This window comes from Alligator mississippiensis, chromosome 11 (genome assembly GCF_030867095.1).
Source record: "Alligator mississippiensis isolate rAllMis1 chromosome 11, rAllMis1, whole genome shotgun sequence".
NCBI classification, from domain to species: domain Eukaryota; kingdom Metazoa; phylum Chordata; order Crocodylia; family Alligatoridae; genus Alligator; species Alligator mississippiensis.
In genome coordinates this window covers 2142322-2169382 of record NC_081834.1, presented here as the reverse complement: position 1 = coordinate 2169382, position 27061 = coordinate 2142322, and the positions used below count along the sequence as shown (strand labels likewise).

Genomic DNA, 27061 nt, shown 5'->3' with positions numbered 1-27061 from the left:
TGACAGTCCTTTGCATGAAGCATTCTCCTCCTCTGGAAAGGGATGTATTTGTTACTCTGATCTTGCTTAATGAACAAAGTCCGGAGCTGTATTTTTTTTCCTTTAATTAAAGTCATTCAGTTTACAGATGGTTATCAAAGCAGAGGACCCTCTAACAGAACACCCAATTTACTAAAACTAACAACCTGCCAATACATTTTTGCTTCTTTTACAAGTGAAAATGCTGACAATTTGCAGTGCACAACTCTAGGCAAAGCCACCCTTTTCTGAGGTTTATGCAGAACCTGGTCTTGTGAAGTCTGGGGATTATTATGGCTTTTCAGTGAGGCTACACAGACACTATTTTTACCTCATTCAGCTGTAGCTGAAGTCCACTGATTCTGTCTAGTAGCATTCGCTGTTCCTGCTGAACTTCTCTCAATCGGTCTTTCAAATCATTATTTTCTGTCTCCAGTTCCTTAAATAAAGAAGAGGGAAGTCCAAACATAAGTGTTAGGACAGTCAGGCAAAAGACCTATTCTTATTTAACAATATATTTGTAGCCTCAACCTAGATCTGATCCCAAAGTGTTTACATATAAAAGGATTTAGAGTGACTTTGAAAGCTTGTCTCTAGATACATTGCAGAGTCCTTACCGTAATCTTTGCCTGTCCATACTCAGATACTTCAAAAACTGTTTCTTAATCGCTGCCTGTCAACATGTACAAGATAACTCGTGCTAAAGTGTCTGAAACTCAGCCACCATGGTCAATGATGTAACGTGAAAGCCTCTTCATCTGCATGACGCATAACGAGAGCCTTTTAACTCAGCATGTCTGGAGCGGCACAGATGAAGCCTTAGCCATGTATTTTCAAACTAGCATAAGTGCATCTACTCCATTCTCCATTAGCCTAGCGCTCTCCGTCAGATCCAGATATACGCACACTTTCTGAAGTCACCACTAGAACTTTTAACAATCTGCTCCATTATTGAAAAGCCATATTCTTAATATAAAATATGCAATGAAATTAAGAGCTCAATTTAAACCAAGAAAAGAAAAAAATTCAGAATTAATGCTACTACTCCCTCCCTGATGTGCAGTGTAAGAAGGTGTGTCCTTTAGTAGCCCTGTTGATATACTGCAGTCAGGTTCTCAGGTTTGAGGCCACTGCTCTTATGTCGCTCTGTTAAGTACCCACCATGTTTCAAAATAATAGCCACAGTTTTGAAGTGGCTGTTTTCCTTAATGTCAATGAAACTCTTAATGAGGAGGATATTAATGCCAATCAGCCGACACAATTATAACGGGCTGATTCATTCTTTTTGGCAAGACGCCTAAAAAATATATCTTCCCTAAGTTAGTCGTTCAGGGAAGTGCTCAAAGGAAGTTCATGTGAGTGTTAGCTGCCTATGACACTGCCGTCTATCAATAGCTGAACGCCCTGACAAAAACCATCATTTAGCTATTTTAGGTCTCTGACCAGCATGCTTTATGAGCACCCACTATACACACATGTGGGATGCAAAAGGGTGAAACAGCTCAAAAAAAATCGAATTTGCTTGTTGTTGCCAGAGAAATGAGTACCTTGGCTCACCAGTCACACCGGAGACTGGTGAAGCTGTGTGCAAGATGGCTTTACACATTGCACTTGTTGCCTATGGGGAATGACTCCAGCGCTTGAGCCAGCAATTTATTACTACAGCCCCAGTCCTGCAAGACAGCAGGAACTCTCACTTCCCCAACAGCACGCTCAGCGCAGGGCATACATCAGTTCTCAGCATCAGGCTTTCTGACTTGATGGATGTGCATCCTTTTCCATGGAGGCAGAAGGCATGTATAACTCTAAACACTTTTTCACCAACAGTTTTGCAGCAAAGGGTTTAGACTGCACTGTCAGTACAGTCCGACCAACTTCACGAGTGAGACGCTGCATTTCACATGTGCCAATAGGCAACCAAACGCCAATCCTTCGTGAGCCTAGACAGCAACGCAGACGGCTTTCCGATTTACCTGCATAGTCAGGTGTTCCCTCCGATACGGCCGGAAGTTCACTTCATCCTGCGCCTGCTGCTGGTTCCATTTCTGCGGCGTGCCAGCGACCTGTTGTGGCAGCGTGAAATAGGGGATTTAAACAGAGGATGGCTTAGCTCTGTTGCTGACAGCACTCACCTCTGGGCAGAGCTGCTGCTGTGCAGGCACTGCCTTCCAACTTCAGTTGCCACGCGCCTTCGTTATATATTCCACAGGAGGGCAGTGTTAGTTCACACTTAGTCTGGGAGGATTTGATTTGATTTTGTGGGGGGAAAACACACAGTCCAAACGTTCGCCACCATCGTGACAGAGTTAAACCACAATGAGAGTCAAACTTAAAACCCCCAAACTAACAAACATGCCGCTTATTTAAAAGAGCAAGGTCCAGATTCACCGCTGCACCCACAGACCAGAAAAGCAGCGGGAAGGGCTGACAAATTTAGAAATCGTACAAAAGGAGAATCGGCGCTGAAGTGCCTGAGACACACGAACAAATGATTTTTCTGTTACAGGGACCAAGCACTTTTAATAAAAGAACCTACCGAGCCCCTGCCAGCGTGAAGTATTATTCAGCAAAATATTTCTGCGGTGTGATATAGCTGTCCAGCACAGAAATGTTTCACACTGACTTTGATGTGACTGGACCAAATGGCAGATAACAAGTAAGGGCGGGGGAAAAGCAGCCGCCTCTCTTTATAAATGCTTTAGCAAGCATAGCAATTTAGCTTCTGAATTCCCTTTCCATCCCAGCCAGTAGGCAAGGCTATTCAGCAGGGTCACCACTCACTGCATTTCAGTGAAAGGTAAAACCCCCGGAGAACTTGGGTCACATGCTGATAAGCTTTTCAACATTATAAATTACACTCTGTGGCTAAAGAATAATAAAGGCCTGGAGAAAATATTGCTCAAGATACCTTCAGAATAAAATATGTCTTTCATGTAGGCAAGAAAGCATCTCAAGCCTACTCCACAAAGCAATGAGCTTGGTGAGAGCGCACTACTGTAATGGCAAACAAGTCGTTGCTATGCTCAGCAATAGCTTGTACAGAGCTCAGACAACAGAAGAGGTTTTACTGACAAACAATGTTGGATGTCCCCGCTTATTCTGAATAACGCGTTATATTACCAGCGGTTTCCTCCCCTATGAAACCATCAGAAGGGAGCAGAGAGGAATGGGTGTGCCTATCTTCCCAAAGATGGAACCATTGTCAAGGAAGAACATGGAGTGGCAGTAACAGGCATAAACTTCTTCTATAATCAGCAAAGGAAATCAGAGATTTGGCACAGAAAAGCCTTACCTTCTGTTCAGGCTGCCCTTTTTTCGTGAGGTCCCTCACTAAAAAGAAACAAAACACATGAGAATGGGTGTCATCTCTGGGCATGGACAGACGGCACCTGAAGCACTCCAAATCCTGCTCCAATTTCAAGTGCTTCAGGTCCATTGGACATGCACCCTCCCACCTCCCCCAACACCTGGAGTGCTTCTTACAGCGGCCATAACAGCATGCACCAGCAGTTGTTCCCAGCCATGGGGCTGGAGAGCATGGACCCCTGAATCCCTCCTTGTCTCTGGAGGTTCCCAAGGACAAGCACAGAGGAGAGCGCTCGTTGGCTCAGCCTCTGTCCCACTCTCTTCCCAACCCACCACAGGTGGAGGCGGCAGGATAAAGTGGAAGGCAAGAGGACCAGGCAACCCCCTGTCGCACTGCACTGGAGGGTACGGACACCTCGGGTAGCATTGTTTTGCAAAAGGCTCCTGGATTTTGAAGGTCACATCTGAAGTGCTTCTTCAAGCATCAACATCTGCACTCTCACTGGCACTTGCAGCACTTCAAACAGCACATCTGTCTACAAGCTTTCTCCCATTCAAACTCATGCCACAGAGCAGACATTATCCTAGTAATAGTTTTGCACATATTTACCAGCTTACACTGATTTCAGGATAACCTGAAAAAATATTCATACATCCAAAGCCAAATAGTTTCAATATAAATATGACCGACTGGCTTCCATGAGCCCGGCTGCTAGATTTGTTTCAGTTGCAGGCTAAGCAAGTCATCTGCTCCAATTTCAAACGCATCATTTCCATGTTTGATTTTTAATTCAAACTAGTTACAGCCTCACCAGGGTAGCAATTTCTTAACAGCATATCTTTACAGAGTATGCCACACCTAGGGAAAGGTGTCATTTTATTCCAAATGGGGAGGGAAGTGTCTAGTAGCTTTGTTATACCAAATGCATTCTTATATTGAAGGCATTTGTTTCCAAAAAGTCATTTTCCCCCTATAATTTCAATTTGTATACCAAAATTCTTGAGAGAGTAAAAGTATAAAGAGTATAATTACTACCTGCCTGCTCAAAAACAGACGTGCTCCCTGTGTGAGAAATGATGCATATGAACACATCAAGAGGAGAGAGGGGAAAACAATCCAACACAAGGAAAGAGAAACGTCTTCTAGATACAGGCATGCTCTTCCTACCTTTGTTGGAGTCCTCAATGGCAGTCTTTAGTAGGGCCAAAATGTCAACATTGTCACCAATTCTGGCATAGTAAGTACAGTCATGACCAAGGGCATCAACCAAACTAACATCCGCACCGTTTCTGAGCAAAACTTCTACTGCATCCCTGCAGCCATATTCACAGCCTAACATTAGAGCAGTCCTGGGGTGGGAAAGAGACCACACAGACACTTGAGGAAGACGAGATATTTTTGATGGACAGTTACTCAAAAAGAGCAGTTCACTACTTTGTGAACTCGGTGACAAAAGGCTGTGCTGCTTACAGACAAGACCAGTAAAAAGAAAAGCCAAATTAAATGATTATTTAACCAATCTGTAAGATGTTTGACAGCCTAACGCCATTGATAGAACTGTGATTAAAGGAAAAAATTGAAATAAGACTTAGTCTTTGTTTTCTCCTTGATTTGACACGGGTTTCAGAAAAGCAAAGATGGGGGGGGGGGGGGGGTTATTACCCAGCTGCTCAATTCAAACTGGCCATAAACTTTGGGCCAAACACTGGAAGGTGCCTGGACACACAGGTAATCCCCCCCCAAAAGGAGTGCACATGCCCTTGAGAAGCAGGTTTCATATGCACCCAAGTTCTGGCCTAGCACCCTACACTTCTGTTCTTCACAGGAATAAGTAGGGGATGAAAAGCTTGCATCTGAAAAATCAGAGTACAAACACACACAATAAATGTCTCAAAAGCACCAACGTCAGAAAGGGGCCTTGAAAGAACTTAAAGGCTTTTAAAAAAGAAACCTTAACAGGGGCCATAGAGGGGCAGCAGGGAGCCTACGAGCGTAGTGTGCAGGTAGGTAGTCATGAGTTTAAGTGTAGGAGAGGCACCTTGAGCTTCCAGCTGTGGGATCCATCTCCTTCCAGGTCACTACAAGCAGCCACCTGACATGACTGCACAAATCGGCAGCATTTCAGCCGCACGAAGCCAGCAATCCACATACTGAAGAACAGGAAAAACTGCTGGAAGTTCAACTGAGACAGGCTTTGGTAGAAACAAGGATTGGTTAGAAAACCCACTGCCACAGTGAGTTATCTAACCAATATTCGTAAGACAGGGTATCGTTCAACTGCAGAGCTGAAACATCTGTCCTACAACTTGTGTGTGACCAGACTCTGGAAGAGACTCCTAAACAGGATGGTGCAAGCACCTACCCTGGAGATCTTTAAGAGGAGATTGGATGCACACTTTGCTGGTGTTATTTGACCCCTGCAATCTTTCCTGCCCAAATCAGGGGGGCTGGACCCGATGATCTCACGAGGTCCCTTCCAGCCCTAGACTTCTGTGGATCTGTGTAAATGTGAAAGACTGAAAGCTGAGGGACAGCTCTGGTCTTTAACAATGCAAAACCTACTTCCAGCACAGCCCAGCTGCATGCATCACCTGTTCTGTTTGTCTCTGGCGTTGAGGTCAGCTCCCCTATCCAGCAGACTCTGACATATGCTTGGACGACACATCTGAGTGGCCAGCACCAGTGGTGTCCTCCCATCCTGGGGAAAGAGGAAAAAATAAATGAATGAAAGGACACATTGTGGAAGACAAAACACGAGCAGCCCTGGACAATTCAGGCAAAGGGAGAGAGCGATATACTTACCCCGTCTTTGGCATTCACCGCAGCTCCATGATCACAAAGTAGCTGTATGCCAGAGGAACAGTCCGACATCGCTTTCAAGAGCAAAACAAGAAGAAAGCGATGTATGCATCTGAGCACAGCCTTCCACAAAACCCCACAATACCCAATACCCCAGTCAGCTACCAGGCTCTGCAGCATGGTCGCTCTTTCTCAGGGTCCAACAGACCCTGAAAGACCCCTGAGAACCCATCACTGCCCTTGAGTTAGCCAGGGAAGATGCTGGGTGGTGCGAGAGAGACTATTGCACATGCACACCCCTAAAGCTTGCTACATGAAGGATGCCAACATCCTATGGAGCAAAGTGCAGGCAACAAACCATCAGCTGCTTGTATTTTGATCCATGTAAGACAATGGGGCTATTTACTGCACACATTCAAGCAGTTCAGATCTAAAAGCACGGCACTGGGACAAGACTGGCTCCACAGAAAACTCCACCTACACTTATCAGCGGGGCTCCACGTCAGCTGTAGAAAAAGCTCGTCAGGAAGAACACAGAGAATACTATACTTTTAAATCAGTTGGCCTCAGTCTTACACTGACACTGTCCACTTTGCTAAAAAGTAATGTTGTTTGGGATACAGCAGCTGTAACAGCCACTTCCAGAATATTGCAAGCCGGCATGGATGGTTGGTTTATAACGCACCAAAAAAAGGCAACTGCAAAAGCATACAGAAACACATTGAGGGTGCCTATCTTTTAGGATTTAATGAGCTCGGGTGCCATGCTCTGCAAAGCACGTGCCAACAAGCTGAACACAGCGAGAGTTTAAAATGGTAAGAAAGGGCACAGGGTATTGGCAAGACTTGGAGAAAGGTCAAGACTAAGCTATTTTGGTCTGCTAGCACTGCACACCCATGACCCGAAACACTGCCTCTTGGTACATTCTTCAGATTTTAGTAGAAAATCCAAGCGCTGTAGTTGGCTCCAAGACTGAATAGTCTTGTTTCTACGTTAGCTCGCGGCACGTCAGAGTCTCTGCTTCCCTAAGGAGGGCAAAGTCCATGACAGCTCTGAATCCCCAAACATGCATTTTGGTTAGAGTCCAAAACAGATTGGAAATTTTTAAAATAATCCTTCCCCTCTCACACAAGCAGATCCAAAAACAAAAAGGGAACCGCATTTTATCACAGTCCTTCCAAGAAAGAGATCCCTTTCCTTAGCTCAGGGTAAGCAACGGCTATTTCAGCCAACCTTTTTTGTCATAAATGTTAATCACTTGACAACACAACTGCCCAAGTACTTTTCAGCTATCTTGAACACAGTTGAGTGATATAATTAGATGAAGATAAACACGCGTGATAGATATTTTCTACCACAATGTTTTATGAGGTTGACTAAAAAAAACCCCCGGAGTCAACATGAAGTGAAATGCCATATAGCAATTAGCAGAATATAACAAGAATGCTCGGTTTACCTGCATCGTGAAGAGCAGTCCTGCCCTGCAAATCCACATTTTCAGTTGGACAATTGAACTGTTAAAATAATAATTCTTGATTGAGATTTAGCAAGATTTAGTTCCCATATTTAGCATGCACGACCTCCCTCTCCTACAAGTCAAAGAGCTAAAAAAAATAAAAAATAGAATTACGTTGCTCTTAACTCAAAACTGGCTGTAAAAAATATATGTTTGGAGAAGGGGGGTAACTCAGTTTAAAAAAAAAAAAAAAAAATCAGGATTTTTGAGAAGCTAAGTCAGACAAAATTATATTAAATGTCTCTAACTTTACAGAGAAGGCCAGAATTTATATTTTGAACTCTGGACTTGTTGAAGAGGATTATTTACAATTTATCTTGGCCACACAAAAAAATAAAAATAAAAATCGGTATGATCAAATAAAGTCAGATGCCTTGTTTAACACTGAACATGTGCAGTGAAATAAAGAGCACATCCTTGATGCATTTCAACACTTTGTCAGTCTGTGTGTGCAATGTCTAAGGTAACCACAGTTATTATTTGAAAAGGATTAAATTCTAGGCACTTTTCCTAGCACTTTCCCAACCACTGTGCATGTTTCTTCATCAAGTTGAAATAATTATATTTCCTATAGCCAACACAAATGGCATCGTTACCAGTGTGCATACTGGCATGCTGACAAGTAAGATGCCAAGAAAAGAAAGGAACTGTTTAAAATAATGAATTTCCACAAGAGCAAATGGGTCATGGAAAAAAAAAAATTAGGCTGGAAACTAGTATTAAGGTTGTGGAACAGCAGGAACAAAGAGTTCATGGAACTTGAACATGTTACAACACCAGGTTACGGGACCCGATTCCTGCAATAGCAGGACTTGACAACCCAGGCTGTCTTCCCAGCCCGATGTCGAATTTGAAGACGTAAAGGGACACCATAATTTAAACACACATGTATACAGATAAGCCCCCTCCAAAACACCTGGTGTTGCTATGAAGTGGCACTGAATAGGCAATAAAATGCACCTTTTTTTTTAATACAACGCATCTAACAGCTTTTAGCAGAATCTATTCTACAACTCCACATGCGTATGGCTAGTCTTTGGGCAGGAAGTTCACACAGCAGTGGGGAAATACTTCATTCTTTAATTAAAGAAAACCCATAAAAAGGACTTTTGGGGCAGGCACAAGTCCAGTAGCTACTTAAACTCCCCTGCTGTAAAAGCCAACTAGTCTGTGTAGTGATAGCATCTCTGAAAAAGTGCCTCTCTGCCTTCAGCGTTCAAACTGTGAAAACGGAGCAGCTATTAGTCGAGTCTTTCCTACCTGTAAGAGCTTCTGCAAACAAAGAGCATGTCCATATTTCGCAGCTAGATGCAATGCGTTTCTCCCTAAGGGTTAAAAGGTACAAAATGGGATTAGACTGGGAACTAACAATTCGAACGTGTAGTACGAGATAACACTAGCATAAGCAGCCATTGAAACCATGCAAAGGCCACAAACCATTTTCTCAATCCTATATGTTATCCTATATTAGCAACACCGCTTTAGCTGAAGTGAGCCTGTTAATTCAACTGTTCACCCCTCATTTAGGCTCACTATCACTTAATGAGGTCTGTGCAGTGCATGTCTCACTGTGGCTTGATCCTAGTTATTCAGAAGGCCTGTAGCTACTATCAAACTACGTACTCCCTGCTCTCTGCGCTTTAAATAGGGGGCAGCAGGGCAACAGTGGTCCATCCACCCTGGCCTTACTCCTGCAAGGTTATCCAAATTTGTAGCAATTTTCAAAGGTTGGAAACCACCACATATTTTAAACCAGGTGTAAGAAGTGCTAATGGAAGACTGCCTAGGACCGGTCTAATGTAAAGCAAATGACAAACATTTAACAAAGTAACTTTGTTTCAGGATGGGGTATCGACCTACGCTAGTATTTTTGAAACCATCGTCTCAAAGGTTTGAGAAAACATACCTGCAGCATCAGTGGCTTTGATATCAACCCCGTGTAGAAGAATGGTATTCAAGCAGTCTAGATTTCCCTTTGATGCTACAACATGAAACCTGAAATGGAAACAGAGAGATAATACTGTGCCTTTCTAGGCTTAAGCAACAGAGTTTTGCAAGGCAGAAAGGAGTCATTTCTTGGCATGCAGGTAAGGTTATCGGGTGTGTACCTGAGAACGAGTAAGTTAGACAGGCTTTCCATTTCTAAATCATGTCAAATTTGGCAAGACAAAGCATTTAAATGCTCAAAGTATCGCTCCTTCATACTCTGAAGGAGTTTTAGTCACCCAGGCTTCTGTCCAAATTTTACGAACAATGGGGAAGGCCAACTTGACTGTTACAAGAACCAGAGGAGTTTTGAACCATCAACCCAATTATTAAAGATGATGGATCAATTCAGGTACAGAACAATTCCTTCTGCACCTCACCCCTCTCAAAATCCACTGGGTCCAGACACATTTTCTGTTTAGTCCAACCACCTCCACATTGCCATCCTGCTTTGCTCTCTGGGATGTGACAGGTGCAGAAATGAAATGCTTAACCAGTGGGACACAGAAGTCTGGACCTCTGTTTTTAAATACTAGGGACTCAGAGGAAGGTAGGGTATACCACCGGCACAGAGGGTCACTGAAAGCACTGGAGCTTCTTTTCCAGGCAACGGAGCAATTACCAAGGTTAGTTTACCCATCAGGATCCACGGCTGTAGCTCAGCCCACCAACGGGCATGGACCAGAACCCCACCTAACCAGATGAAAGCTGGATACACAGTACCACGTTACCACTCTTCCATAAAATATTTAAGCCAAGTGATAAGCCACCTTTAAGAGCTACAGCTGGATCCCCTGGCTGCATTCCAGGAGAATATTGATTCTGCCTCCAGACTTGTATTTTATCATGCACACATCCATCCACTACACCAGGAGAGCTATTAAACCATGAGCAATAGGTGGGGAGGAAAGGGACTGAAAACAAAGTATAGCTAAGTGAATAGCCAAAGGCCCCTGTACTTTGCAGAAATAACACATTTTGACAAAGTACACTCCAGAAACCAGAACAGTTCAGCAAGGATCAGAAAGGCCCTTTTTTTAACTGAGCTATAAAATATTCCTCCCTAGCACATGCATTTCTACTACCTACTGCAAATAATACAATGCAAAACTTGCTGAACAGCCTGAAAGTATAGGCTATAATTCAACCCAAAACAGCTAGCAGTAATATCTGGAGAATGCTTTTCAAACTCATTTTTAGTTTAATTCTGAAGATTGCTTTTTTTTTTTTTTTTTTTTTTTTTTTTTTTTTTTTTAATACCAATTGTGTTTGCCTTCAACACTTGTGACAAGATTAAAATAGAGAAGTCAAAAGGTTTTAGTAAACCTCCACATTATTCACATAAAATAAAATTTGTACAGAATTTGAAGAGAGACGGGTCCCAAAGCAGAGAAGTTTAAGATAATTTTTTCTGTGTGCTGCAAAAAAAAAAAGTGTCTATACTGCTGTACAGCTAAAGCTCATATTATATATATTTTATATATACAAGCGTGCACATGATTCATACAGGAGGCAGACAAGGTTTCTTGGCTGAATCTGATATCTGTATGATTCATATACACACACACATATATACAGATGAATAGTGTATGTGTATAACAAGAAGAAAATAGGGATGGTTAGGTCACCCACTGCTACCTTTAGGGGCCAAGTCTCTTATGCCCATGGAATTATCCTTTGCTGCACAGATTTCAGCAAAATGGGTTTTTCCTTAACCTTCTGCTTTACAATCGCTCTTCTCTGCCTCTTCCTCCCCCTCCACCACCCTACAAGAGCCTCACCTTGCCCACGGGAATAAATGCACTTCATTCAGGCTATCACTATCTCAAGGAGCAGAGTTGAGGGTAACAGCTGCGCCCTTTGGCCTTCCAAGCCATGGGGATTCAGCCATTTCTTTCATGGAGGATAGCAGGCACTGAAGAATGATTTATATTTGCTCTCATTGCAGCCTGCAGGAGGTTTGACAGCCCTGAGCAGATGATGTGTGATTTTTCTATACGAGTCCATGCAGTTGGGCCTTCTTCTAGAAAAATATGCTATTTGCATACTTGGTTTAACATCTCCTTCTTTGGTTTAATATCTCCTGTTTTAATGAGAAGGGTTTCCAGCATGGTGGGAATTTATCAGAACACCCTGTGCAGAGAGCTGTAAAGATTTTAGGGTAAAGATGGGACCAAGACAACCTGCCATCACCTCCCCGTAGAGTCTTAGGAGCTACTTACGCAGACCTCCCTTCCACATCCAGTTTAGTGGGATTGACTCCCTTTTTTGCAAGGATCGACGACACTTTCTCCACATCTCCCCTTTCAGCTGCTTTCATCAACCGATCATCATATTTGTTCCAGTCTGTATTCAGCTGTAAAAAGAAAGGATTGAGAAAAAAAGAAGAACACATGAGATGACTGCAGAACCTGAACCTCTCCAGGCTGCCCTAGGAAAAAGCTAGGCGGAATCTAGGTTTCAATTCCCAGGCAAAACGCTTTCAATAAAATTACAACTCAAGCTGGAAACCTCCACCGTCCGGTATATTTTCAGCATGTGTGTGTTACACGTGTGCACATACACACACACACCACACACTTTTTTTTTTCTTTTTAAACAAGCTTATGCAAAATGAGACAGCTGTGGATGCACAATTCTCCAGCTGGGGAGCGGAGGAGAGACCAGCCACGTACAACGGTGCGTTAGTCATTCCTGCACGGTGCTTACGCTCCAGTGAGAAGGGCAGGTCTCAAGACCCATGAAATAGCAAGTAGCTAAAGGGAAAGTGCCTAGAGAAAACCAGGTGGCTCTTGGGAGCCACATGCTAAGTCATGAGATGTATTTGGTAGCCGTACTGGTCTGAGACAAAAAGAAATGCAAAACTCCCAAACTCTTGGTTTGGAGACGATACCTTTTATTAGACCACGTAAGAAATTGCAAAAAATAAAAAAAAAATCTTTCTTTGCAAGCTTTCAGGTACACGTGCCCCATTTCATGCTGTGTAAAATTAAGTTTATTTTCTACCTATGGGGACTTTTGCATGCTAGTCCAAAAATTCAAAACTGTGCATTAAAAAGGAGCCAAAGTATAGAAACAGCTGTAGGACAGGAGACGAACCTCAGAAACTCTTATTCTGCCCCTGGCCAGCCAGCACACCATGCGTTTGACCCGGAAAGCAACTATTTAGGATACAGAAATGTCATCCAGCGCCCTTCAGCAGCTCCATGATGCAAGTTAAGTGGTACTTATGCCAGCTCCTAGACACTCCAGATAAGAGTAGCTAACATCCATGCCAAGTCTCAGGATACCAGACCAGTTCTAGATCTGAAAAAAAATGTGCGCCATGCCTCTGCCACAAACAACTGATCTCAGTGCACTTGCTTCTGATGCCAACATGCAAGCATATCTTTCCAGAGAATACAAGCTCTTAAAATGACACAGTTTGCTTTACTGATGCGGAAAATACCGCCACTCTTTACATTAAGTGTTATAGTAGCGTGCAACAAATGTCAGCAAGATCATCCATGTAAAGGGCTTAGAAATTTCCAAAGCATCTAATGCAATCAAGATGCATGCTGTCAGTGCTGCCCTCCCTTTCATTTCTTTTGCCAACAGTCAAACAGGAGCAGAACTCAAGCCGTCCTTAACTGCAATTTCTCCCTCTTTAAAAAAAAAAAAAAAAAAAAAAAGCAACTTTATGTTTCCAGACAGCTTAACCTCCAAGTGCAATGCTCCCTAATGGCTCCTGCCTCACTATTGCAACTAGATTTGTGACATTAACACAAGGTTTTTAAATAGTAAAAAAAAAAAAAAGGATGGGGATTGTTCAGTGGCAAAATGGCAAACAAGTGGACAACAGATCAGAGGATCAAAGAAAGCAGTTTTGCAAGAGCGGTAACCAAGGGCTTTGTTACACAGGGCTTCTGGCGCTCTTAACATCCAGACAGTCCAGGGGTTAATATATTTTAAGTGGCTTAAGGTTATGCCACTGCAGAGCAGGATTATCTCTAGTCTGCCTAATTTTGCTTCTCTTCCATTAAGGTGTGGCTACTTCAGGCAACTATTCTGCCTAAATTGAAGACTTCCAGTATCCCAGGATGCACGTGCCCCTCCCCACCCTGAACTCTACTGGCCAGGGGATGTTCTGGCACCAAGTCAACCCCAGTCCCGCCCCAGGGGTGTGATCTTCCCACCCCCAGGGGGGCAAACCAGTGCAAACACTGCAGAGCATGTGCCAGCTAGCCAGCCCAAGCTTTCTCTCCCATGACCTCCAACTCAGCCAGCATAAGCCTAAAGCTGTCCTCCCTGGACTCTGGCCAACGGGCATCTAATTGGAGCAGTGATGAGGTGCTGGATCTCACTGCGATATGGGAAGAGGAGAGGAATACTGCAGCTAGAGAGAAGGGAATTAAAGGAAACCAGCATAATCAGGCCATTAATGAGAGGACCGCGGTGCAGAGAGTGGCCAGTGGGACTGACTCCAGGTCAGGACCAAGATAAAGTCCCCGAAATCCATCCTGCTGCCCCGCTCAAAAAAAGTTCCAAGGATCTGGTGCTCTCCACGTCTCTCTTCCTGAGCCCCATCGCTGAACCTGGATCTCAGGAGACCCAGGAGATGGGCTTGGACAGGATGCTCGTAACTCGTCAGATGACACAAACTACGCACCCTGTAGGAAGCCCCTCCGGTAAGTCAGAGCAGGGGGCTGCAGGTCTGCATGGGGACTGCCCACAGACCCCAGTCAAGGCCAGGCAAGGGCAAAGGGGCAAGCGGCACAGCCACACAGAATGAGGTGGCCAAGGGGCCAGGCTGGGGAGGGGAGGGGACGGGAGGGGGTCAGGCGAGTGGGTTATGCTCCTTCCTCTTCTACTGGGGTCTTGAGCGGCCTTGGGCAAGTCATCCAATGGCCATGCCTCAGTTTCCCAGCTGCATAAGTGCTGCCTGCTACCTGTTTGCAAGGGGGGGCCATAAATTTGGGACCAATGTTTCCAATTCAGGCCCATTTCAGGGACTCTTTTGGGACACTGGGACTCAGGCTGAAACTCGGGCGGGTCCTAGGAAAGGCAGGCTGGGCTGTGGCTGCCAGCACTCAGTCCCTACAAAGGAGAACGGGCCCCAGCACGGACTACAGGGAATGCGTAACTCCAACTTACCTCTGGAACGGTCAGCCTTTGGTTACAGGACCTTGTGTCTAGGCCCCTTCTTGGGCAGTGTACACCAGTGCATGCTAGTGTCAACATTGCTTATCCCCTTCCAAATACCCACTTATTTCAGTGCAAAAATCCCATCCAAGTTACAACTCCTAATGATACTCCTTGAATGTGGCCCCTTAAAGTTAGCTGGACCAGAACTGAACCAGCTAGGTACCTTTTTCCCAGTCTAATATGAAAAACCCCATACTGGCAATGAATGAACAAGAGAAGACAGGGTTTCCAGGGCTGCTGGCTGCCATTAGGATAGAAATTCCAGCTATCTTTGTGCAGCCTTCAAAGCTTAGCCCTGTTTTGAGAAAAATGAGAATGAAGGAGCTCACATCTCAAAATCAACCACTCCAAGTTTCCTCCAGAGTATCAAGGCTAGGCCGATCATGAGGAAACCATACCTGTTCCCCTCAATGGGAGGAGAATAAAGCATCTCGGGTGGCTGCTGATGGTACACTTAGATCAAACTAACTAGGGTTAGGTGGACCCAAGTGCTGAACTGCACATACATTTGGGGAATTTAGATTGGGCAGAACCAGCCAGCCAGCCAGCTCTGGTGAGGTGCCAGAGGACTGGAAAAGGGCCAATGTGGTCCCCATGTTCAAAAAAGGGAGGAAGGAGGACCCAGGAAACTATAGGCCAGTCAGCCTTACCTCGATCCCGGGGAAGCTTTTTGAGAGAGTTATCCTGGCGCATGTCTGCGAGGGGCCGGCAGGGGAGTGCATGCTCGGGGGCAACCAACACGGGTTCATTCGAGGCAGGTCCTGTCGGACCAACCTGGTGGCCTTCTACGACCAAGTCACAAAATCCTTGGACGCAGGGGTAGCGGTGGATGTAGTCTTTCTGGACTTCAGGAAGGCCTTCGACACGGTCTCTCACCCCATTCCCATTAAAAAACTTGGGGACTGTGGCATCGACACCTACACAGTGAGATGGGTCGCTAACTGGCTGGAGGGCCGCACCCAGAGAGTGGTGGTGGACGGGTCCTATTCGACCTGGAGGGCTGTGGGCAGTGGGGTCCCCCAGGGCTCGGTCCTCGGACCCGCGCTGTTCAACATCTTCATCAGCGACTTGGACGAGGGGGTGAAAAGCACCCTGTTCAATTCGTGGATGACACTAAGATGTGGGGGGAAGTGGGCATGCTAGAAGTGAGGGACAGGCTGCAATTGGACCTAGACAGGTTACAGGGGTGGGCAGATGAGAACAGGATGGGTTTCAACACTGACAAGTGCAAGGTGCTGCACCTGGGGAGGAAGAAGCAGCAGCACACCTACAGACTGGGGAACGCCCTTCTTGTCAGTGCGGAGGCAGAAAAGGATCTTGGCGTCATTATTGATGCCAAAATGAACATGGGCCGACAGTGTGGGGACACGGCCAGGAAGGCCAGCCGCACCTTGTCGTGCATCCACAGATGCATCTCGAGCAGGTCCAAGGAGGTGATCCTCCCACTCTGTGCGACACTGGTCAGGCCGCAGCTGGAGTACTGCGTCCAGTTCTGGGCGCCGCACGTCAGGAGGGATGTGGACAGCATGGAGAGGGTCCAGAGGAGGCCACCCGCATGGTCAGGGGGCAGCAGGGCAGGCCCTACGAGGAGAGGCGACGGGACCTGAACCTGTTCAGCTCCACAAGAGGAGGCTGAGGGGGATCTGGTGGCCGTTTACAAACTAGTCAGGGGGAACCAGCAGGCATTGGGGGAGTCCCTGGTCCCCCGAGCACTACCAGGAGTGACAAGAAATAACAGTCACCAGCTGGCAGAGGGTAGTTTCTGGCTAGACATCAGGAGGCAATACTTCACTGTCAGGGCAGCTAGGATCTAGAACCAACTTCCAAGAGAAGTGGTGCTGGCTCCTACCCTGGGAGTCTTCAAGAGGATGTTAGACAAACGCCTTCCCGGGGTTGTTTGACCCCAGTGCTCTTTCCTGGCATGGCAGGGGATCGGACTTGATGATCTGCTCAAGTCCCTGCCGACCTGACCAGCTATGACGCTATGAAACTTAGGAGGTGTGCCGCACTGACTGGGCTACACCAAGCCCAACATAACCAAATGTGTACACACATTCAGTGAGCAGCCCCAGGGCTGGAGGAGCCAGACCACTTGCCCCAACCCTAGCACCCAGGCTGTGCTTTTCCTATACCCTGACCCTGACCAAGCTATTGTTAGCCCTCCGACCCGCCCTGCCCAAAACCCTCCCAATAGGCCATGCCCCACACCATCCACCACAGCTTGGATCCATCACCGTCAAATGCGTGCACAAGCGGGGACCCCATCTACAACCAAACACCTTAAAAGCAAGCCGTGTGATCGTAGGTTCAGTCCCACAGACATGCGTACGCACCTTTGATGTTTCCACGTAGCTCGTCACCCAAGAAACCTGACAAATCCACCCACATTAGCAACCCAATTTTAGGATCTCCTGGCTGAAGCCACTTGAGCTTTACACTTTGCAGGGGGAAAAAAAGGGAGTCTACTGTGAGCTTAAAAGTTTTTTTATGTCGAGTTGCAGACTGATCCATTCCTATTAGCAAGATTGGAGGCCAAAGAAGAAGAAAAAGACGACAGGTTTATGAAGGAATGATAGCAGCACGCTGAGCTACGCAGAGACCGGCTTCTCTACAAAAGTCATTAAAACAGTACCACTGCTATTTCCAGCTGCACAGGCTCACTCAATGCTAGTTTGGAAACTCCTTCCTTCAGCAAGATGATGATCGTGCAGTCAATTACTGAATTCCCGAAGCAGAGCCGCCGAGACACTCCCCACCCCCAGACCCCTACATGCCACTTTCTCACTTCAAATACTGCAAACCTGACATTCATGAAACACTGGAGTTGCTGCCAAAAAAAAAAGTTGCCTGCGGCTTGCTTTAAATTGTGAAGCACATTAAGTAACAGAAGACATTGAGACTTCACATGCATGCAGAGAAAAGGTAACAAGATAGAGGAAAATAAGGCTGAAATGCATATAAATTTATCTGCTTCAAATATAGGGGTTAAAAAAAAAAAAAAAAACACAAAAAAAAAATCAAGTGTTCCCAGCATAAGGGGGAGGGGGGGTAGTTTGAATTAAGGAACACGAGAGGTTTTTGGGCATATTCAAGCCAGGCGGGTCTAGACATCCGTGTCTAGTCACTCAGTAAAGTAGCCAGACCAACGGGTGCAGGTCTGGAGCAGGAACCTGAATTTGCCCCGTGGAAGGTGCACGGTGGAGCCGTGAGCATGATCAGAGCCTCTCTTTTCTGCTGTAATGCAACAGTACGCAACGGATACCTAGTAGGACACCTGGTAAAAACAACCGAGCCATTATGGCTGGTACCTTAAGTACCCAATATGCAGGAGGAGATGCCTCTCAAGGCAAAGTGCATTTTGTAATGCATCTGCACCCTGGCTTTTGTTTGCTTGTCAAAAGCCATTATACTGGAATTTCTCTCCTAGTCAATATGAGTTAGCAAGGAACGCAGCCCCGTCAGTCTAAAGAGTAGTGGAAGGCAGGGTAGATTCACACCTTGTAACCCAAGTAGATCACAGTGCACATACACACACTTTGGTTAGTCCAAGGTTCAGATCTACCCTGACTCGCACCGACAATTAACACACTGTTGGTGTCATTCCTCCAATACTCCATCTAAATAAATAATAAATACATTTCTGGAGAGGGAAGCTGTTTTGCTTAGACCCCCTGCACGGTGCTGAGTTTTTTTCCGTGCAGCTCTGCGAAGAGTTATTAAGAGTTTAATTGCACAGATATAAATATGGAGCGTGTAGAAAAGCAGCACTTTCTCCTTTCTAAATACTCCCCACTTCTTTAAGCACTCAACGTGTCCAACTCAGTGCAAGACTCGCACTGCTCTATATGCAAACAGCTGCTTTCGATTGTCAGATTTTCAGGCTTGACCTTCAACACGCAGGAACGAATTCAAAATTCAAAATGCAACCAAGGGCCTTTAAAAATGGAAGCCCTTTCCCAAATGAAACAAGTCTGTTATGTTAAACCCACAATTAAGATCTTCAAGATTAAGATGATTAGCGTAAAAATTCTTAGTATTTGGTGTAAGAGAGAGTACAGTTTATATGAAGGTTTATTAATAATCTCTTTCTAGAAATCATTATGTCGATTTACTATGGTCCAGTAACCCAAGTGCCTGTTAAGTACTTCAGAGAACAGCTCCACGTTCAAAATTTTAGCCTGGAAATTCCCAACAAGCAGACAATATTAAGGCCGATTAAAATGGGGGACACGTGGAATAATGAGAAAGTTGCTATAAAAGAAGTCTCCCAGTAACATGAAACACAAAGGTACCTACTGTGTTTTTTGCAGCACAGGAAAACCAACAGCTCATCCTAGAATTTGCTGCCAGCAGCAAATAATTTATCTTGCATTCAGTTTAAAATTGCTGAAGCTCACAAAGCAAGCGCCCAGACGGAGTTCAAAGCAGGCTGCTGGAGGACACCGGCTATAGCTGCTGCCCGACATTCATTCTGCTCCATCCTTCACTTAGCTTGGTTCCCCCAGGACGTTTTCTCCATCTTCAGGGTCTTCTTCAGACTTCATAACTCTTCGGAGAAAAGTTTCCCCTCCTTCTTCCAAGGGCGCGGAGACAGCCGAGGCAAGCGGAGCGGTTCTTCCTCCGGTCCCGCGCTGCACCGTGGCTGTCCCCGTAGGGAAGCCCTACCCGCGGCTTTTGGTTTTGCAGCTCCCCTGCTGCAGCGCAGACGACCACAGTGACTCAGACTCGCAGTAAATACTACCCAGGTCTGAAATACCCCGTAAACAATATGTAGACAGTCTCCCCTCGGCCCCGTTCTATTTTCTGATTGTCCAGTACTTGATAGCCGGGCGATAGAAAGGAATAGCTAATAATACATTCTATGCGTGCCCATCCTCTGAGTCATATTTTAGGTTTATTGCTAGCAAATGAGACAAGTATGCGTGACACGTTACCACCGCGGAGCCACGGTTTTCGGAGCTGCAGGCATCCACCTTCAAGGAACGAACATATTAGTCCAATTAACTTTTGACTGACACTAGAGGAGGGTCACGCTCCGTCCTGTTAAATAGGATGTTATAAATACTGGCAGGAGACGGGTTCGCCCCGCCACCACGCGACACCGAAAGCAGCTTTGGGGTCGGCCGATGGCAGACGAAGCCGCGGCCGCGCGGCAAGTGGAATGCGTGGTTGTATTTCGACAAAAATGGAACCGCTTTTAAATTTAGGAAAAGCGCACGCCTGGCACTTCAAAAATTTTCCTTTTACAACAAATCCCATTCTGAACACCACCGGGTTTCAGCTTACGGCTGCTGCCAGCCTGTCTCCCAACGTGTCAAACGAGAAGAGCCACCAAGGTTGTCAAAACATTAAGTAGACAGCATAATGATTAACGGTACCGAAGAGGCCGGGTCCCCTTTCACACATTTTAAATTTAACAGAGAGCTCCTAAATGCCATATTTCGGGGACTAGGTCAACCTCACGATTATTGCTTGTTTTGTCTGCTGAGGATATGAACATGTGCAAAGGAAAATAGAAGCCCTGCAAGACTGTCGCACGCAGCACGGTTGCAAATATAGTCTTCCCAAATGGATCGGGGGGGTTTACAAAGGCTCCTGCCCTCTCATATACAAATGAGACAGTGTGCAGGCAATCTCTACCCTGCAAAAGTGCAGCCATCTCACAACATTGGGAGTATTACAGTATTTCTGCCCTTTCAAGTTATTCTGTTCTCTTCCTGTAAGCCACCCTGAGCCTTTATGGGGAAGCGCAGCATATTCATTGCATGAATAAATAAACAGATCTTATTTGCTTTCTGACAGATAGCCCCTTGCCTTATGACACCGAGATGTTTTCCGTGAGAATTCGCATACCAGGAGCTATTTGCCGTCAGAGTTTCCACCACAAAACAGCACCAATTTAAAAAAAACAAGCAATTTAAAAAAAAAAAAAAGCAACACACAACAAGTTAAGTGATTACATACAGCCGAAGTCATCCCAAAAGCTGTCTTATGACTGAAGCAAGTCAACCTCCAGCAGCTATAAATGGCACTTGGGGAACATTAAAAACTTAGCACACTTGGGAAAAGCTTAAAAAAAAAAAAGTGGTAAAATTTGGAAAAAGGACAGTTCGAAAAGCACAGGTTGCATTGGAAAAACTGGTGGCCTGGCAATAGCATAGCTCATCAGTACGCCAAAGACTATAGAAGGGGTTTGGGCCCAAAGCAGGAGAAGCATGGAGGTTACCAATCTTTGCAGGAAAGAACAAGAGAAGCGATGCCGACCGGCTCTACCGTACCGGCCCCGACAACCAGGAATAACAGCACAGGCCTCCCACCACCCCCTCCCCTAGAAGAGACAGTATTGCAACTGCAGTATAGACAACCAACACATAGGAAAAAGTCGTCGGCAGTCAGTGTTTGCCCATCATCCGATCAAGAGATCAGTTGAGCAGGGTCATGTGCAACGTCCCACAAGATCTGGGGAGGAGGATGCCCTCCATGGAGTACTTCCATAAATGCCTGGCAATCAAAAGCCTGATTCTCTGAGACAAATTTCAGAGATGGTCCCAGAGAGCCCTTCCCCACAGCGCTGGAGCAACAGCAGTACTTGGCTGGCTACAGCTCTTGGCTCTGTTTGCACCAACCCATATGACTCCAATTACAGACTACATCCTGTTCAAAGTCAGACTGCTTCTCTATCCAGTTCTCCCCAGCCCCGCCAAAGCTTTGGCTCTTCTCCATTTCCATGGGCTGACATACCAGCATTCGTCCAGGTCTCCTGGACTTCTCTTCCAGTGGCCGACGAAAACCTCTTAGAGCCCTGTTCCCACCAAGGCAGCCCTGCGCGTACTGCTTGGGGACCCATACAACTCTGCTCCTACCTTGCATCCATTTAGGGTCAAAGAGCCTAAGCAGCAAATTACCCAAAAAGGAACTGGCTACAGGTCTTATCAGCCACCAAGCAGCTTTGAATAAACCTGCAGAGCTGAAAGATCAGAGGGGAGGGAGGGGACCAGAAGAGCCATGCAATGTTTCACGTTTTGCTAAGAAAGCAGAGCCGTTTGTGGTTTGGGGGCAGGGGAGGGGACGTTCAGATTTCCAGGGCTAGGAAAACAAAATCTGCGTCACAGCGTTTTAATAAGCACTTGCACAAGAGTCGTGTTAACCGGTGTAGGTGGAAACAAAAAAGCTCTGTGTGAAGTAAGCTCCCACTCATAGTCAGTGGCTCGATGTCTAGTTGGCGCCAAGCTGGTGTCCACTGCAGTGCCCCAGGGATCGGTCCTGGGGCTGGTTTTGTTCACGGTCTTCATCGAGGACCTGGAAGATGGCACGGAGTGCACCCCCAGTTCACGGATGACGCCATGCTGGGGGGAGTAGTAGATACACTGGAGGGTCGGGTTCGGATTCAGGTCCCTGGACAAATTGGAGGATCAGGCCAAAAGAAAATCTCATGAGGTTCAACAAGGACAAGTGCAAAGTCCTGCACTTAGGAGGGAGCAATCCCCTGCATCGGTGCAGGCTGGGGGTGACGGGCTGGGCAGCAGCTCTGCAGAAAAGGACCTGGGGGTGACAGGGCAAGAAGCTGAACAGGAGCCAGCAGTGTGCCCTTGGTGTCACGAAGGCTAATGGCATCCTGGGCTGCATCGGTAGGTCAAGGGAAGTGGTGCTTCCCCTCTATTCAGCACTGGGGAGGCCACGTCTGGAGCCCAGTGTCCACTTGTGGGTCCCCCACTACAGCAAGGATGTGGACACACTGGAAAGAGCCCAGCAATGAAAGTGGGCAATGAAAGTGGTTGGGGGCTGGGGGACATGACTGGTGAGGAGAGGTTGAGGGAACTGGGCTGATTTAGTTCAGAGAAGACCAAGGTGGGGACTGAATAGCAGCCTCCACCTCCCTGCAGGGGGGCTGCAAAGAGGATGGAGCCGGGCTGGTCTCAGTGGGGGCAGATGGCAGGACAAGGAGCAGTGGGCTCAAGCTGCAGCAAGGGAAGTTGAGGTTGGATAATAGGAAAAACTCTTTCATGAGGAGGGTGGTGAAGCACTGGAACGGGTTACCCAGAGAGGTGGTGAAATCTCTATCCGTGGAGGTGTTTAAGACCCAGGTAGACAAAGCCTTGGCTGGGATGATGTAGCTGGGGCTGGTCCTGCTTGGAGCAGGGGTTGGACTAGATGTAACCTCCTGAGGCCCTTCCAACCCTCATTTTCTGCAATTCTGTGAAATAAGGCATTTGTCTCTCTTCTGCTAGGAACAGACCAGTTAAAACTTTTAGGGGAAAAATATTAGAGAAAGGCCAAGTAATTTGTATGAGCCTGGATGCTGCTGCTGATTCTTTAAGTACAAACAGACTTAAAATCCTAGCACAGAATGACTTTGGAAGGCCTCTCAAACATGACAACCGTGCAAAAAGTCCAGAGCTGCTAGGCTGCCAAACGTACTGGGGGTGTCTATTTGGAGGAGAATACTGTCAATGCTCAGTTAATGCAGAACAAATATTTCCTAAAGTGGGTGAAACAACCAAACTGGAAAGTCGAGAATCAAAAAAACCCACTTCTTTAAGGAGTCTTGGAAGTAGACTCAGTGTTATCTGCCCATAACGCAGCTCTGCTGCTGCATCCCTGGCACCTGGAAGGCTGTCTTGAAAGTTTTGTGCACAAGTCTTGGGACTGTACAACACACACAAGCACCCCGAAGTCACAGCAGCGGATATATCCACAATATCCAATGTGTAAGCACAATCAGTGCTCACCAGCGATGCCATTGTGCGATAATCCACTCTGCAAATGCCTTGCAGAAGCAGAACACCCCCTGGAAGGGATGCAGACTTCACTTCCAATGCTGCACTGTCAAGCAGCCAACTAGTAAAATGATACTGCAGCAGTCATGGAAAAGTCACCTCCAGCTTTCATTGCTCAGCTCTCCAAGCACTTCAGCAGGAAACACGGGAGCAAATAATGGATAAGCGTGAAAGTTCGGCAATTACCCAATAATCAGTCAGGTCAACTGATTAACCATGCAGAAGGAGGGAGCATTCATTGAACTGTTGCTCAAAGAGACTCACCTACCCTGTTGCAAGATCCACGCACCCCTTTACCATCCCCGATAAACTACAATCCCGGAACAGCGCGGACAGACTAGGGGCATGTCTGAGAGCTGAATGACCGGCAGACGGCACAAGCAGCCCCCAGGCAGCCAACAGGACTAAAGGCAATTTGTTTGCATAAGCGTGGGGTTTCCTGTAATGCATATTTCTATAAAAAGGTGCTAGTTTCTGCAACAGTCAATCTACTGATGCCCTCCCCCCCCCCCCCCACACCTCTGCCCTTGCAGGTGCAAAGCAGGAGTGGTGATTATTCAGGGAAGGGTGAAGGGGCTCTTGCGGGAAGCCCCAGGACACGCTCTGTGACAACTGAAGAGTACCAGTCGTTCTCAACCTTTCTAGACTTGAGGCATCCCTTCGTTTTCTCTGTTTTTGACTACAGAAAAATACTACAGCAACTCTTCTATTGCAAAGAACCCGGAAAGACCCAACAGGCCAGAATATTTTTGACGCTATGGATTCCCATTTGAAATCTCTGGGTTTAACATGTGAATTTTTACAACCCTGGCACCCTTGAAAGGATCTCAAGGCACCACAGAGGCTGTAGCAGAAGAGCTCGTGGTGCGGCCTGTTAAGAGTCCAACGAACCGGCTGCGGCACCATGGTTGAGAATCGCTGCTCCGAACTCTTCACTGGCAAGGGAAGGACATGCAGCAACTTGCAGCTTCCTGGGATGAGTAACTACTATGCCGAGAGCCTCTGGAGCAATGCTGGAGCATGGGAGGGTCACAAGCCATGTCCGACAGAGCTTGAGCATTGGCCACGAGAGCTACATCAAGGGATTTTCCTGGGCCTGCTCAGGGGCTTTCAGGAGGAGAGGTCAGAGATGCCAAAATAATGAAAGCTTGGTTTAAAAAAAAAAAAAAAAAAAGAAAAAAAAAAGCCTCTGGAGGTAAGAGCTCCCAACACTTGCTGTGCTGCATGGTCAAGCAGGCTACGGCTGCTGACAGCTTGCACCGATGTTTCCCACCATTCCCACCTGTTCTCCACCATCACCACTCGTGTGCCCGGTCACATGAAACAAAACTCCCGTCTTCCCAGAGCAGCAATTCTCAACCAGACTTGAGAAACCCAAGAGCTGGTGTTTTCCAGGGGGTGCCTCCAAGTCTAAAAAGGTTGACGGTCATTGTGCCGGAGACACGGGGTCTAGCAAGGCCACGAATTCCTTTGAAGCAGAGAGCAGTTTAGCATCAGCTGGCCACGCGCACTCAGAGAGATCTTCGGGCCCAGATTCCCGTCGGACTTTATACCTACAAACAAAAGTACCGCAAGGATGGAGCCCTGTGCGTCCCGTGCAGATGGATGCACCTCTCTAGAGCAACATATAAGTATGCCACAAGTTAAAGGCTAAAAAACCAGTAGGTCCAGGGCCACGTGTGGTTTATTGTTTCCTCCTTCTTCCACCCACCGCTCTGAAGCATCCCAGTCCAAGGGCCCTGCAAAAGACTCAGGTCACAAGCAAAGAAATGCTCTGGCCAGCTCACAGGATACATCGCTGTACGATCATCCAACCTGGAGAGAGCCGTCAATCATTTTGCTTCCCCCCCACCAAAAAGAGGCAAAGGTAGTGTTAGAAAGTCCATGCTTACCTTGCGGGAAGCTTTAAAGCATATCTAACGAGTTCAAAATGCCACCCCGCCGCAGAGATCGAGCTAAGTGAGACTGTTATGAATCAGTTGTTAAGATAAAACCCAGGCTTTCCAGCCCAGCGTGTCTGATCCTTTCATGCAGCTAAAACATCTCTGCTGATGTCTAAATATTTTCCAAACAATGCCGTATTATGCCAGGGCCTGACATTTTCCCTATTAAAAAAAACCCAATATAATCAGTGTGAGTGTACACAAGAGGCTTTAATTAGATTGGAACAAAAACAATTAAATGACTTGACTTTTCACAGTTGGATTTGGTTAAATATATAAAAACGGAAGTTCTTAAACAGGAACCACCGGCACATTTTAACTTGGGGAAGGGGAGGGGGGAAATCTTATTATGAGATTAAAATATCTCTGTACATACTGACTAACCACCAAGTGAAATTCCCATTAGTGTTCATGGGAGCAGGTAGCTTTGGAAACGTTGCATTTGTGCACAGAGAAAGAGTTAGCTATGTTAGTCTGAAGTTGGGGCAGGGCGGCACCTTAGAGACCGACTCATTCAGAAAGGCATACACTTGTGTAGGCAACAGCCTCCTTGTCAGATGCTGGGAACACCCTGCCTTCATCACGTACGCGAAGTCGTTCCAGGTGTGAAACCAGCAGAGACGAGTTCAGGTTTTGCACAAATTAACTTTGTCTGTGCCCTTCATTCAGAGCAGATCCGCACTAAAGCTGCACCGGGGTCTTTGTTAGCAGCATCTCTCAGAAGTCACACACAGCAGAAAATACCAAGGCTTTTGGTGTGCCAGACTATCGCTCTCCCATTTTTGCTACCGGTTCCATGTTTAAACAAGGTACAGAACCACATGGCATGTGTTTGAAAGAGCATTTGGACGTTTTAACTGAAACAACCATACAATCTCGCAGGTACCTGTTACAGCAGGAGATGATTTCATACCAAAGCCCTCGGAAGTAATGGCAAGGATTAAAGAGCAGGCTAAGCCTATAATCAGCACAACAATGTCTGTTTTCTCCTTTCTGCCCCCAACTTGAAACCCATAATTGCAGAATTCCCTCCCTCCCCTTCCCCAAATCAGTGCAGTACATCCTAATTCACGTCAAAGAGAAAACACCAAAACAGGAAGTTGAAAAAAGATGTTTTCATCCCACTTGGTTTGTAAACAGGATTTGCTGGTTTAGTTTAGGGCTGCAAGGGATCAAGCTGGTTCCACGAAAAACAGACAATCCAGCTTCTCCTCCTATAATTAAAACATGCCCCCACGAGGCAGCAACGACTACACCCAAGCCAAGATGATTTTCCGTTGTTCTAGCATTGAAACCGTGTGTGCTAATCCCGTTTATTGGATCTCCCCTGCGTTTATGCGATTTGTGCCAAGCAAAGCACGCGCACGGAGAGCAAACAACCCTGTTTCTATCTCCGCGGAGTTTAACAAGGCCTTGTTGAATAGGGGGTGTCAAGAGGAGTACACAACTCTGCCAATGCTTTGATGATGCTTTCCAGGGCAAGGCATCAGGCAGCAGCGGGGGCTGGTGCTTTCTGAACAAATTAAAAATG

The 27061-nt window shown here is 46.3% G+C and overlaps 1 protein-coding gene across 4 annotated transcripts in view; it reads right to left on the bottom strand.

The window, feature by feature from the left end:
* The window catches only part of UACA (uveal autoantigen with coiled-coil domains and ankyrin repeats), a 98507-nt gene that overhangs the window by 16545 nt on the left and 54901 nt on the right, over nucleotides 1-27061 (bottom strand). For 2 of the 4 annotated variants that reach the window (XM_059714508.1, XM_059714509.1), the window contains exons 2-11: nucleotides 11849-11982; nucleotides 9547-9635; nucleotides 8901-8965; nucleotides 7581-7638; nucleotides 6128-6198; nucleotides 5917-6023; nucleotides 4493-4674; nucleotides 3311-3348; nucleotides 1992-2081; nucleotides 350-457 (exon numbers count right to left, since the gene is read on the bottom strand). In XM_059714508.1, the coding sequence (XP_059570491.1) occupies nucleotides 350-457; nucleotides 1992-2081; nucleotides 3311-3348; nucleotides 4493-4674; nucleotides 5917-6023; nucleotides 6128-6198; nucleotides 7581-7638; nucleotides 8901-8965; nucleotides 9547-9635; nucleotides 11849-11982 (942 nt within the window). Of the gene's footprint in view, nucleotides 1-349; nucleotides 458-1991; nucleotides 2082-3310; nucleotides 3349-4492; nucleotides 4675-5916; nucleotides 6024-6127; nucleotides 6199-7580; nucleotides 7639-8900; nucleotides 8966-9546; nucleotides 9636-11848; nucleotides 11983-19106; nucleotides 19545-21551; nucleotides 21651-27061 lie in introns of those variants that run through there. The other 2 variants (XM_019477714.2, XM_014595252.3) reach the window with 2 other exon arrangements.